The sequence below is a fragment of the Ranitomeya imitator genome, chromosome 3, assembly GCF_032444005.1.
Source record: "Ranitomeya imitator isolate aRanImi1 chromosome 3, aRanImi1.pri, whole genome shotgun sequence".
In the NCBI taxonomy this organism is placed as follows: Eukaryota; Metazoa; Chordata; class Amphibia; order Anura; family Dendrobatidae; genus Ranitomeya; species Ranitomeya imitator.
Genome location: NC_091284.1, coordinates 548,820,682 through 548,833,259, shown reverse-complemented (window position 1 = coordinate 548,833,259; position 12,578 = coordinate 548,820,682). Strand labels below are relative to the sequence as shown.

General features: G+C 43.3%; 1 protein-coding gene across 2 annotated transcripts in view; it reads right to left on the bottom strand.

Annotated features, from left to right (window-relative positions):
* The window catches only part of GRTP1 (growth hormone regulated TBC protein 1), a 164,027-nt gene that overhangs the window by 27,446 nt on the left and 124,003 nt on the right, over window positions 1–12,578 (bottom strand). For both annotated transcript variants that reach the window (XM_069757885.1, XM_069757886.1), the window contains exon 8: window positions 5,909–6,094. In XM_069757885.1, the coding sequence (XP_069613986.1) occupies window positions 5,909–6,094 (186 nt within the window). The remainder of the gene's footprint in view (window positions 1–5,908; window positions 6,095–12,578) is intronic.

The window sequence follows — 12,578 nt, the reverse complement described above, 5'->3', positions numbered from 1 at the left end:
TTCCATGATGTGACTAGTTTAATATGTTCAATATATGAAAAAGTCCTTTTTATGAGATGGAGGGTAGACAGAAATGTTAAAATTCAAGAGAAGACAAGATCGACTTCAAAACTCCCCGATTTCCTGTTCATCAAGGTCAACCACACCCTTCATTCACATACAGCTATTCAATTCTACGATCTAATATTGGCAATAAACCAGCAATACCAATGGAAAATAGACAGAGGTCATTACTGCATTTTCAATGTTGTGTCTACATCCTTATAATAAGTGTTTTAACCCCTTCACGACATGTACTGCTCAAGTCATGTACCTCCCTTTGATGTGGGCTCCGGCACTAAGCCTACATCTTTCCCAGCACATGTCGGTTGTTTTGAACAGCTGACATGTGCCCCTAACAACCGCGGGTGGAATCGCGATCTACCCACGGCTGTTAGCAGGTCTTAGAAAATGACACTATTTTTTTTTCTAACCATTTAAATAAACAACAACCTATACATGTTTGGCGTCTATGAACTCGTAAGGACCCGGAGAATTATAATGGCTGGTCAGTTTTAGCATTTAGTGAACATAGAAAAAAAAAAAGTAGTTGTCACTACATTTGGAATTCTTTTCCCCATTTTTGAGTACACGATATGGTAAAAACAATGGTGTTGTTCAAAAGTGCAACTCGTCCCGCAAAAAACAAGCCCTCACATGGCCATATTGATAAAAAAATAAAAAAGTTATGGCTCTGGGAAGAAAGGGAGCGAAAAACAAACAAAAACAAAAAAGGTCTGCGGCGTGAAGGGGTTTAATATACAAATGGAGAAATTTCCTAACATGACAAATACAACAATGCAGAATGAAGAAAAATATCTTGACATGTCCAGTGTTTTTTGCTGTTTTAGGTGTCCAGTTATAATTATCTGCATCAAGATTTTTTTTCAGTATCATGGTATAGTTAATGCATTATGTGTTAGATTAAAAAAATGCTAGATCTGTGAGCGGCATCCAACATCTGTTCTGAGTTCAGGAAATACAGTTAAAGGGAACCCGTCACCCCCAAAATCGAAGATGAGCTAAGCCCACCAGCATCAGGGGCTTATCTAAAGCATCCTGTAATGTTGTAGATAAGCCCCCGATGTATCCTGAAAGATGAGAAAAAGAGGTTAGATTACACTCACCTGGGGGAAGGGCAGTCCGATCCGATGGGCGTCGCGGTCCGGGGCCTCCCATCTTCTTACGATGACGTCCTCTTCTGGTCTTCATGCTGCGGAGCAGGCATACTTTGTCTACCCTGTGGAGGGCAAAGTACTGCAGTGCGCAGGCGCTGGGAAAGGTCAGAGAGGCTCGGTGCCAGCGCACTGCAGTACTTTGCTCTGCCCTCAACAGGGCAGACAAAGTAAGGCTACTTTCACACTAGCGTCGGAATCTCCCCGTCGCAATGCGTCAGGGAGAGATTCCGACGCTAGCGTTTAGCGCACTGCACAATGGAGGCAGCGGATGCATTTCTCCGGCGCATCCGCTGCCCCATTGTAAGGTGCGGGGAGGTGGGGGCAGAGTTCCGGCAGCGCATGCGCGGTCGGAAAAAGCGGTCCGGCAGGAGCAAAAAACGTTACATGTAGCGTTTTTTGCTCCCGACGGTCCGCAGAAGCACGACGCATCCGTCGCACGACAGATGCGACGTGTGGCAATCCGTCGCAAATGCGTCGTCAATACAAGTCTATGGGGAAAAAACGCATCCTGCAAGCACTTTTGCAGGATGCGTTTTTTCTGCAAAATGACGCATTGTGACGGATTGCAGAAAACGCTAGTGTGAAAGTAGCCTAAGCCTGCGCCAGGGCCACAGCGTGAAGACAAGAAGACGACGTCATCCTATGAAGATAGGAGTCCCTGGACCAGACCGCGATGCCCATCGGACCGGACCACAGCGGGACCGCCCCTGGGTGAGTATAATCTAACCTCTTTTTCTCATCTTTCAGGATACATCGGGGGCTTATCCACAGCATTACAGAATGCTGTAGATAAGCCCCTGATGCCGGTGGGCTTAGCTCATCGTCGATTTTGGGGGGGGGGGGGGGACAGGTTACCTTTAAAAGGGAATTTGTCAGCTGATCAGATTCATGCCAGAAACAGAGGCAGCTGTGTAAGTTTTATCTATTTATTTTACTCACTTACATAGTGCCATTAATTTCACATTGCTTTACAGACATCATCACTGTCCCCATTGGAGCGCACAACCGGAGTACCCGAAGGAAACCCATGCAAACAAGGGGAGAACATACAAACTCCTTGCAGATTATGTCCTTGGTGGGATATGAACCAGGACCCCAGAGCTGCAAGGCTGCAATGCTAACCACTGAGCCACCGTGCTGCACTTTTATGATGTACTGTAAAACTCTGGGGTTTCAGAGAAAACCTCCTTTGAAACGCAGGTATAAGGACAATAAGATTAAGATACTAGTCTGAGGTGGGTGTCTGGTAGTATCAGCAAATCCTGATCACCTAGACTGAAAAACATAGGGTGAGACCTGTCAGTCCAGAGAAGAGAGCGAGAAGAAGAAACCAGGTACTAGCCTCAAATTACTCATATTAACGCATAGTTCCTGGCCAGCTTGTATATGTTCTCTGAAAAAGACTAGTGTTTCAGAGTAAGGCCGGGTCACACTAGTGATGAATACGGACAAGTGCAATGCGATAAAGCATCACATAGCACTCGGACCAGTATTCATCTATGGGGCAGCTCCCAGTGTTTTTTTTTCTCGTCCATTTTCAACGTGCGAGTGAAATTGCAGCATGCTGCGATTGTCACCGACACTCGGCCGAGTCTCGGCTCACGTGTACCCATATAAGCCTATGGGTGCGAGTGAGACAACACATGTCTGATATATGATGACCCCGACAATGGAGGAGGAGCCGAGGGTCAATAGCATATCGCATCCGATGCCATACGCTAGTCTGACCCCGGCCCAAGGCTAGGGTTACACAGCGACTTAAGCCACAACACGTGCGCCCAAGGATTACTATGTGTCAATTCTGTATTGCAGCACAATAGTGAAGTGAATGTGTCACATTGTAACGCCTACAGTACAGCAACTAGCAAACAAGTTACAAAAAATCCAACATAGCCTGATTCTTTGCAAATTGCTTGCCGCGGTATTCTAGGTAAAAAAAAAAAAGACCCCATTCACTTACGATTTGTTTTATTGCAATGTAGAAGTAGCAACGATCTTTGGCTGCACCACCTGTTTTGTAGTCAAAGTCACCTGTTGCCAAAAACATCTAGAGCTGCAACGCAGCCAGTGTCTAGATTTTTGTTGCCTGTGTTTCGGCAGCATGATAGATGATACAATTTTTAAGAGAATCTTTCATGCGCCATGCTCTCTAATTTCTGGTCTGAATGCAGGAGCAAGCTGACAAAGTGGAGCAGAGACCTACTAGTATTATGTGCAGAGATTATGCAGGTGGTGGGCAGAACAAAAAGACCGTGAGGTGCAGTTTCAGCAAATAACAGCTCACTCAGTGATATCAGAAAACAGGTCTGTCTTGTTACAGTTTGTGGTGGAGAAAGACCCTATAGTCTACAGGGCACCTTTGAAACATATTTTGAGGGACCAGAATTAAAGAATTAATGTCCCCAGAGTTTTGCTTTTATGTTTTGTTTGACCATGAACATCTATTCGCCATCATACTGGTTCATAGTGTTTGCTCAAACTTAACTAACCTCACAAATAACAGTTACCGTATATACTCAAGTATAAGCCGAGATTTTCAGCCCATTTTTTTGGGCTGAAAGTCCCCCTCTCGGCTTATACTCGAGTCATATACCGGGAGGTCGGCAGGGGAGGGGGAGCGGGGCTGTGTAGTTACCTGCTGCGGCGCGGTCCCTGCAGTCCCTGGCTTCCCCGCGCTGCAGATTCTTCCTGTATTGAGTGGTCACATGGCACCGCTCATTACAGCAATGAATATGCAGCTCCACCTCCCATAGGGGAGGAGCTGCATATTCATTGCTGTAAATGATCGGTAACTGTGACCGCTCAATACAGGAAGAAGATGCAGCGCCGGGGAAGCCAGGGACTGCAGGGACCGCAACAGGAGCAGGTAAGTATACGGGGAGCGCAGCGCTGCGCTATATTTACCTGCTCCTCGTTCCGGTGCGGCTCCGTCTCCAGCGTCCTCTAGCAGTGACGCTCAGGTCAGAGGGTGCGTTGACGTAATCAGTGCGCGCCCTCTGCTGAGCGTCAGTGCTGGAGACGGAGCCGCACGAGGAGCAGGTAAATATTGAAAGCGCCGGCGTCCTGAGCGAAGAGAGGTGAGTATGTGATTTTTTTTTTATTGCAGCACCAGCAGCATTCTATATGGCACAGCCTGATAAGGAGCATCTATGGGGCCATAATCAACAGTGCAGAGCATATATATATATGGGGCACAGCTTTATAAGGAGCATCTATGGGGCCATAATCAAAGGTGCAGAGCATATATATATATGGGGCACAGCTTTATAAGGAGCATCTATGGGGCCATAATCAACTGTGCAGAGCAATATATATGGGGCACAGCTTTATAAGGAGCATCTATGGGGCCATACTCCACGGCGCAGAGCAATATATATATGGCACAGCTTTCTATGGAGCATCTATGGGGCCATAATGAACGGTATAGAGCATTCCATATGGCACAGCTTTATGCGGAGCATCTATGGGGCCATAATGAACGGTGCAGAGCATTCTATATAGCACAGTTGTATATGGAGCATCTATGGGGCAATAATGAACGGTATGGAGCATCTATTTTTATTTTTGAAATTTACCAGTAGCTGCTGCATTTCATACCCTAGGCTTATACTCGAAGTTTTCCCAGTTTTTTGTGGCAAAATTAGGGGGGTCGACTTATACTCGGGTCGGCTTATACTCGAGTATATACGGTATTTAGAGTGGATTAGCACCTAAAGGTACCTTCACACTGAGCAACTTTAGAACGATAACGATAGCGATCCGTGATGTTGCAGCGTCCTGCATAGCGATATCGTTGTGTTTGACATGCAGCAGCGATCAGGATCCTGCTGTGACATCGTTGGTCGGAGCTGAAAGTCTGGAACTTTATTTCGTCGCTAGATCACCCGTTAACATCGCTGAATCGGCGTGTGTGACGCCGATCCAGCGATGTGTTCACTTGTAACCAGGGTAAACATCGGGTTACTAAGCGCAGGGCCGCGCTTAGTAACCCGATATTTACCCTGGTTACCATTGTAAATGTAAAAAAAACCAAAAAACACTACATACTTACATTCCGGTGTCTGTCGCGTCCCCCGGCGTCAGCTTCCCTGCACTGTGTCAGCGCCGGCCGTAAAGCAGAGCACAGCGGTGACGTCACCGCTCTGCTTTATGGCCGGCGCTTACACAGTGCAGGGAAGCTGACGCCGGGGGACGCGACAGACACCGGAATGTAAGTAGTGTTTTTTTTTTTTTTTACATTTACAATGGTAACCAGGGTAAACATCGGGTTACTAAGCGCGGCCCTGCGCTTACTAACCCGATGTTTACCCTGGTTACCCGGGGACTTCGGCATCGTTGGTCGCTGGAGAGCTGTCTGTGTGACAGCTCTCCAGCGACCACACAACGACTAAACAGCGACGCTGCCGCGATCGGCATCGTTGTCTATATCGCTGCAGCGTCGCTTAATGTGACGGTACCTTAAAATAAGGGAAACCACAAACAACTATGGAAATTAAGAGATAAAGCACAGTCTATATTAATAGATTGTACCATGTATGTGTGAAAAGCATTTTATTATGGTTTGCTTTAGAATTTTTCAAAAACCCTTTCTTATTGCATCACATTTTAGTAAATCTGAAGGCGAGTGGCAATCGGCTTTGTGACTAATATTAGAAAAAAAAATATACTGTGATCAAACGATATTCACGTACCTGCATAAAGAGATGACACTCTGTAACAAACTTCCCTTTTGTTATGTCTTTGAACTTGTCACACACATCTGGAAAATTATTGGCTTCCAAAATGTAAGCTTGGTATTGCTTTATTAGTGTTAAGGCCACACGAAAAAGGATTTTTGATCCTTCATAGAATAAACAGTCCCAGATGCGTAGTACAGTCTGTGAAATAGAAAACCAATGATTTAAGTATAGGACAACATGAAACAAAAAGCAAATCATTCTTTTCAGGCAGCCGAAACAGGCGCAACAGTTCTTCATTTACATGGTTTTGACAAACGCATTTGGATACCCACACATTACAATTATACTTTTAGGATATCTCAAATTAAATCCATAGACATTTATATAGAATGCACCTAAGGTACACATTTTCTGGGACGTTTTTCTTTAAGATTTTGGAGTGTACCTGTGGGAATTTTTCCCATTGATGCAGAAAAAAAAATTTCAGACATGTATGTTGGACAAGACAGCCTGGCATATACCGTAATATCTGGTCTACTTCATCTCAACTGGATTGAGGTTAAGGCTAGTTTTAACTACTAAACTTGCCTTTAGGGACTTTGCTTTTTGCACTGGGACATAATCGGGCTAGAACAGCAAATGTCCTTCCCCAAACTGTTGTCTTAAAATTTTAAACCCTTCGTGACAGAGCTAATTTTAACCTTCATGACCAAGCCAAATTTGTAAAATCTCCCTAGTGTCACTTTATGTGGTAATAAGTCTGGAATGCTTCCAAGTATCCAAGTGATTCGGAGAATGTTTTTTCATGCCACATTGTACTTCATGTTATTGGTAAGTTTAGGTCAATACGTTTTGCATTTATATGTGAAAATATCAGAATTTTGGCAAAAATGTTGAAAAATTTGCAAATTCCAAATTTTCAATCTTTATAGCCTTCAATCGGTTAGTCATGCTGCACAAAATAATTTATAAAACATCATTTCCCATACGTCTACTTTACATCTGCATCATTTTTCAAACATTTTATTTTTTTTATTTTTTTTTTTAAGATGTTAGAAGGGTTAGAAGTATAGTAGTAATCTCATGTTTTTCAAGAAGATTACAAAACCTCTTCCTTTAGGGACATTCAGATTTAAATGGACTTTGCAGGGCCTACAGTATATCACAAAGTGAGTACAACCCTCACATTTTTCTAAATGTAAATATTTTATAACATCTTTCATGGGGTCACTTGTGGGGGAGAAGGGTTACTGCTCTGGCATCTCAGGTGCTCTTCTAGTAGGTCATGGTACCATCAAACCGTAAAAAAAAACAAAAAAACAAATCTGCACGATAATATGGCGCTCCTTCCCTTCTGAGCTTCGTACTGTGCCTGAAAAGTATTTCCAATTACACATAGGAATTTGGCACACAGAATTTGCATAATAATAATTTTATTTATATAGCGCCAACATATTCCGCAGCGCTTTATATTTTAGAGGGGATTTGTACAGACAATAGACATTACAGCATAACAATAAACACAGATCAAAACAGATATCAAGAGGAATGAGGGCCCTGCTTGCAAGCGTACGATCTATGAGGAAAAAGGGGAGACACGAGAGGTGGATGGTAACAATTGCTTTAGTTATTCGGACCAGCCATAGTGTAAGGCTCGGGTGTTCGTGTAATGCTGCATGAACCAGTTAACTGCCTAAATATGTAACAGTACAGACACAGAGGGCTATTAACTGCATAAAGTGTATGAGAACATAATGCGAGGAACCTGATTATGGTTTAATTTGTTGTTGTTTTTTGTGAATGGGCCACACAGAGACATTTAGGTTAATGCGTTGAGACGGTAGGCCAGTCTGAATAAATGCGATTTTAGGGCATGCTTAAAACTGTGGGGATTGGGGATGGGTAGTGCATTCCAAAGAATTGGCCCAGCACGTGAAAAGTCTTGGAGACGGGAGTGGGAGGTTCTGATTATTGAGGATGTTAACTTCAGGTCATTAGCAGAACAGAGAGCAAGGGTAGGGTGGTAGGCTGAGGCCAGGGAGGAGATGCAGGGTGGTGCTAAGCCATGGAGCACTTTGTGGATAAGGGTAATAAGTTTGCACTGGATTCTGGAGTGGATGGGTAACCAGTGTAATGACTGGCACAAGGTAGAGGCATCGGTATAACGATCGGTGAGGAATATGATCCTGGCTGCAGCATTCAGGACAGATTGGTGAGGTGAGAGTTTGGTAAGAGGGAGGCTGATTAGTAGAGAGTTACAATAGTCCAGACGACAATGAATAAGAGAAACAATAAGAGTTTTTGCAGAGTCGAAAGTAAGAAAAGGTCGAATTCTAGAAATGTTTTTGAGGTGCAGATAACAAGAGCGAGTCATTGATCGGATATGGGGGTGAATGAAAGCTCGGAATCAAGTATGACCCCAAGGCAGCGGGCATGTTGCTTGGGAGTAATGGTGAAACCACACACACAGATGGCAATGTCAGGCAAAGGTAGGTTAGTAGAGGGAGGAAACACAAGGAGTTCAGTTTTTGACAGGTTCAGTTTCAGATAGAGGGAGGACATGATGTTATAGACAGCGGTAAGACACTTGCTGGTGTTTTCTAAAAAGGCAGGCGTGATGTCAGGAGAAGAAGTGTATAATTGGATGTCATCAGCATAGAGATGGTACTGGAACCCAAATCTACTGATTGTTTGTCCAATAGGGGCAGTAAATGACCTGAAGTTAACATCCTCAATAATCAGAACCTCCCACTCCCGTCTCCAAGACTTTTCACGTGCTGGGCCAATTCTTAGGAATGCACTACCCACTTTAACATGATTAATCCCCAATCCCCACAGTTTTAAGCATGCCCTAAAATCGCATTTATTCAGACTGGCCTACCGCCTCAACGCATTAACCTAAATGTCCCTGTGTGGCCCATTCACAAAAAAAACAACAAATTAAACCATAATCAGGTTCCTCGCATCATGTTCTCATACGCTTTATGCAGTTAATAGCCCTCATTTTTTCTGCTAAAATGTTGTCTTAAGGTACCTTCACACTAAGCGACGCTGCAGCGATACCGACAACGATGTCGATCGCTGCAGCGTCGCTGTTTGGTCGCTGGAGAGCTGTCACACAGACAGCTCTCCAGCGACCAACGATGCCGGTAACCAGGGTAAACATCGGGTTACTAAGCGCAGGGCCGCGCTTAGTAACCCGATGTTTACCCTGGTTACCATCGTAAAAGTAAAAAAAACAAACACTACATACTTACCTTCAGCTGTCTGTCCCCAGCGCTCTGCTTTCCTGCACTGACTGTGAGCACAGCGGCCGGAAAGCACAGTGGTGACGTCACCGCTGTGCTTTCCGGCTGGCCGACGCTGACACAGGATGCAGGAGGAGTGCAGAGAAGCACCGCGCCGGGGACAGACAGCTGAAGGTAAGTATGTAGTGTTTGTTTTTTTTTACTTTTACGATGGTAACCAGGGTAAACATCGGGTTACTAAGCGTGACCTTGCGCTTAGTAACCCGATGTTTACCCTGGTTACCAGTGAAGACATCGCTGAATCGGCGTCACACACGCCAATTCAGCGATGTCTGCAGGGAGTCCAGCGACGAAATAAAGTTCTGGACTTTCTGCAGTGACCAACGACATCACAGCAGGATCCTGATCGCTGCTGCGTGTCAAACACAACGATATGGCTATCCAGGACGCTGCAACGTCACGGATCGCTAGCGATATCGTTGTGAAGTTGTTTAGTGTGAAGGTACCTCAAGCCCCATAATTGTAATTTTCACGATGGTTAATAGGGAAAAAAAAAAGGACCCGGAAATTTGCTACACAATTTCTTACAAACACGAAGATTCCCTATAGATGGTGAAAACTTTTGGGCACATGGCATGGTTTTAGAGCGTAAATTTGACTGCAATAGATTGGGAATACCATGTCGCATTTGCAGTGCCCCCAACATGCCTAAACTGCAGAAACCCCCCCATTTTGGAAATTAGATCCCTCAAGGAATTTATCTAGGGGTGTGCTGAGCATTTTTAACCTACAGGTGATTCACAAAACTTTATAACATTTAGATGTGAAATAAAAAATTACATTTCTTCTGCTAAAATACAGTTTTAGCACCAAATGTATAATTTCCAAGAGGGGTAATAGGAAAAAAAGGATTACATAGTTTGTTATGCAATTTTTACTGAACGTGGCAGTACCCCATATATTATTGTACACCACTGTACTGCTCAACATGGCAGAAAGCAGCGCTACTTAGGTTTTAGAAAGCAGATTCCATTTGAACAGAATGTGGGCACCATCAGCCAAGCCCCTGAGGTACCAGATCAGCAGAAGCTCCCCAAGGTGACTTTATATTGGAAACTTCACTGCATAAGGAATTAATCTAAGGCCGTAGTGAGAATTTTGAACCTACAAAAGCATCATAGAATTTAATAACATCGGGATGTGGAAATAACATTTTAGTGGAAAAAAAAATTAAATTTGGGTATTTACTACAAATTTGTCAGTTACACAAGGCTTAATAAGTGAAAATGGACCCCACAATTTATTGCGCAATTTCTCCCGAATGTGGTGATGCCTCATATTTCATCAGAAATTACTTTTAGGCCACATGTCAGGGCTGTGAAGGAAGGAGCGCTACTTGGCTTTTGGAACACAGATTTAGCTATAATAGTTTGCTGGAGACATTTTCTGAGCCCCTAGAGTGCCGGAACAGCAGAAAAACCCCAAGAGTACTCCTTGTACAATTTGCACCTCTCAATGAATTCATTTTGGTTGCAGTGACTATTTTGTGACATCAACGCCATGCTTTATTCTGGAGAATTGAAGATATGCCAGTTTAGTGCCCATATACAGTGTAGAGCCCATATATTGTAGCGCCTTCACACATTGTGCCCAGTTAATGCTTCTGGGGATATGCACCCTGTAAATTGTTAATTGGGCTCTCCCCACTACAGTAGTGCCAAACATGTGGCCGCTTACTGTGGTTCAGGCACAGGGGGGCTCAGAAGGAGGTGGGCATTTGGACTTGGGAGCGCAGATTTCACTGGATTTTATTTGAAGGGGTGTTGGAAACGTGTCATTTTTCCAGAGTCTTTGTTCTAACAGGAACGTGGGTGCCCCCTATATTTCCAGTGACAGATTATGGACCTGAGTGGGGTCAGGTTTTGTGTGGGATAAATTAGTTTTTTTATTGGTACATTTTGGGGTATACAACATTTTTTGATCATTTTCAGTGTAAAGGCTTGGATTACATTCTTGTGTTCTATGGTGAGCACTTACATCAGGGTTTCCGTGTAAATCCCAGAAAAATAGGATTCAGTCCCCTTACGGAATCACCTACCATAATGAGGCAGATGGAGACACTTTGGATTCAGTTTGACATCTTCTCTGGTGGCATACAATGTTTTACGCATGCACAGAACTGTAGTCAACCATATTTGTGCGCTAAAAAGACACCTAAAATGATGGGACACCGCCGGAACAGAGACCCGACAAAGTCCAAAATGACTCCATCTGCCTCATAAGTGAGTGGTTCAGTTGGGAATTTTGTCTGAATTGCGGTTTTGTGGGATTTACAAAGAAAACCCAATATAAGCGCTCAGCAGAGAGTGCAAGATAAATGTGACCCAAGCCTTATTCTGATTTTTGGTTGGCAGAATGAGCAAACAGACAGCAATACAAAAACAGTTCTTATTTTTATTTTTGCGCAGTTCTCTGTGTGGTATAAGTGATCAGGCGCTCTTTGGGTTGGTGTGATTACAGCAATACCAGATTTTTATTTTTTGATGCTTTGCTGCTATTATTTTTTATTAAAAAAATAGTTATTTTCTCCCCATATTCTGAGAGCTGTAACTTTTATGACAAATAGAGCTGTATGACAGCTGTATTTTTATCGCAATTTTTCAGACACAGAATGAACAAAAAAATAGCTATTCAGTTATTGTTTTTATTTTTTTTTTGTACTGCTCACCATGCAGTAAAAGACCGATTTGCTCTTTGGGTCAGTACGATTACAGCAATACCAGAGTTACCGTATATTGTTTTAGGCTTTGCTGCTTTTGCAGACTAAAAACAATATTTTTCAAAAATGAATTTGTTTTTGCAGTGTCATTCTGAGAGCTGTAACATTTTTTGCCCAAATGAGCCACATTAGGCTTGTTTTTGTAGGACGATCTGGAGTTCATTTATACCAATTTTTTTTATTTTTTTTTTACTTTTTGTTCGCATTTATTTTTTTGTGTTTTAGTGTTTTAAAAAAGGCACCTTTTTTTTTTTTTTAAATGGTGTTTGTCTTGTAATAAATAACGTGACCGTTTGATAGACTGGGTCAGTCCGGACGCAACACTTCCAATTATGTGTACTTTTTTGGTTTAATTTTATTTTTCCGCAAACGCTGCGCTTTTATATAGTGTCAAAACACATTTTTTGTGATTTTTTTTTTAGCTGAATATCACAGGCCATTATACCCCGAGGTCACCAGATGGCCTCAGGGTAACATGACATAGATCGGCACCTGCAATTATGGGTGGTTGATTCTGCCGGTCTTTTAACCTCTTTTTAACCACTTACTGTAGATACCATTGCCGCGATTGACAGTGGTGTTAAAGGGGTCAATTGGCCCCAAAACTGGCTGGGTCTGATACCACAGGGTGTCAGCTGTCATGTACATTTTTAAA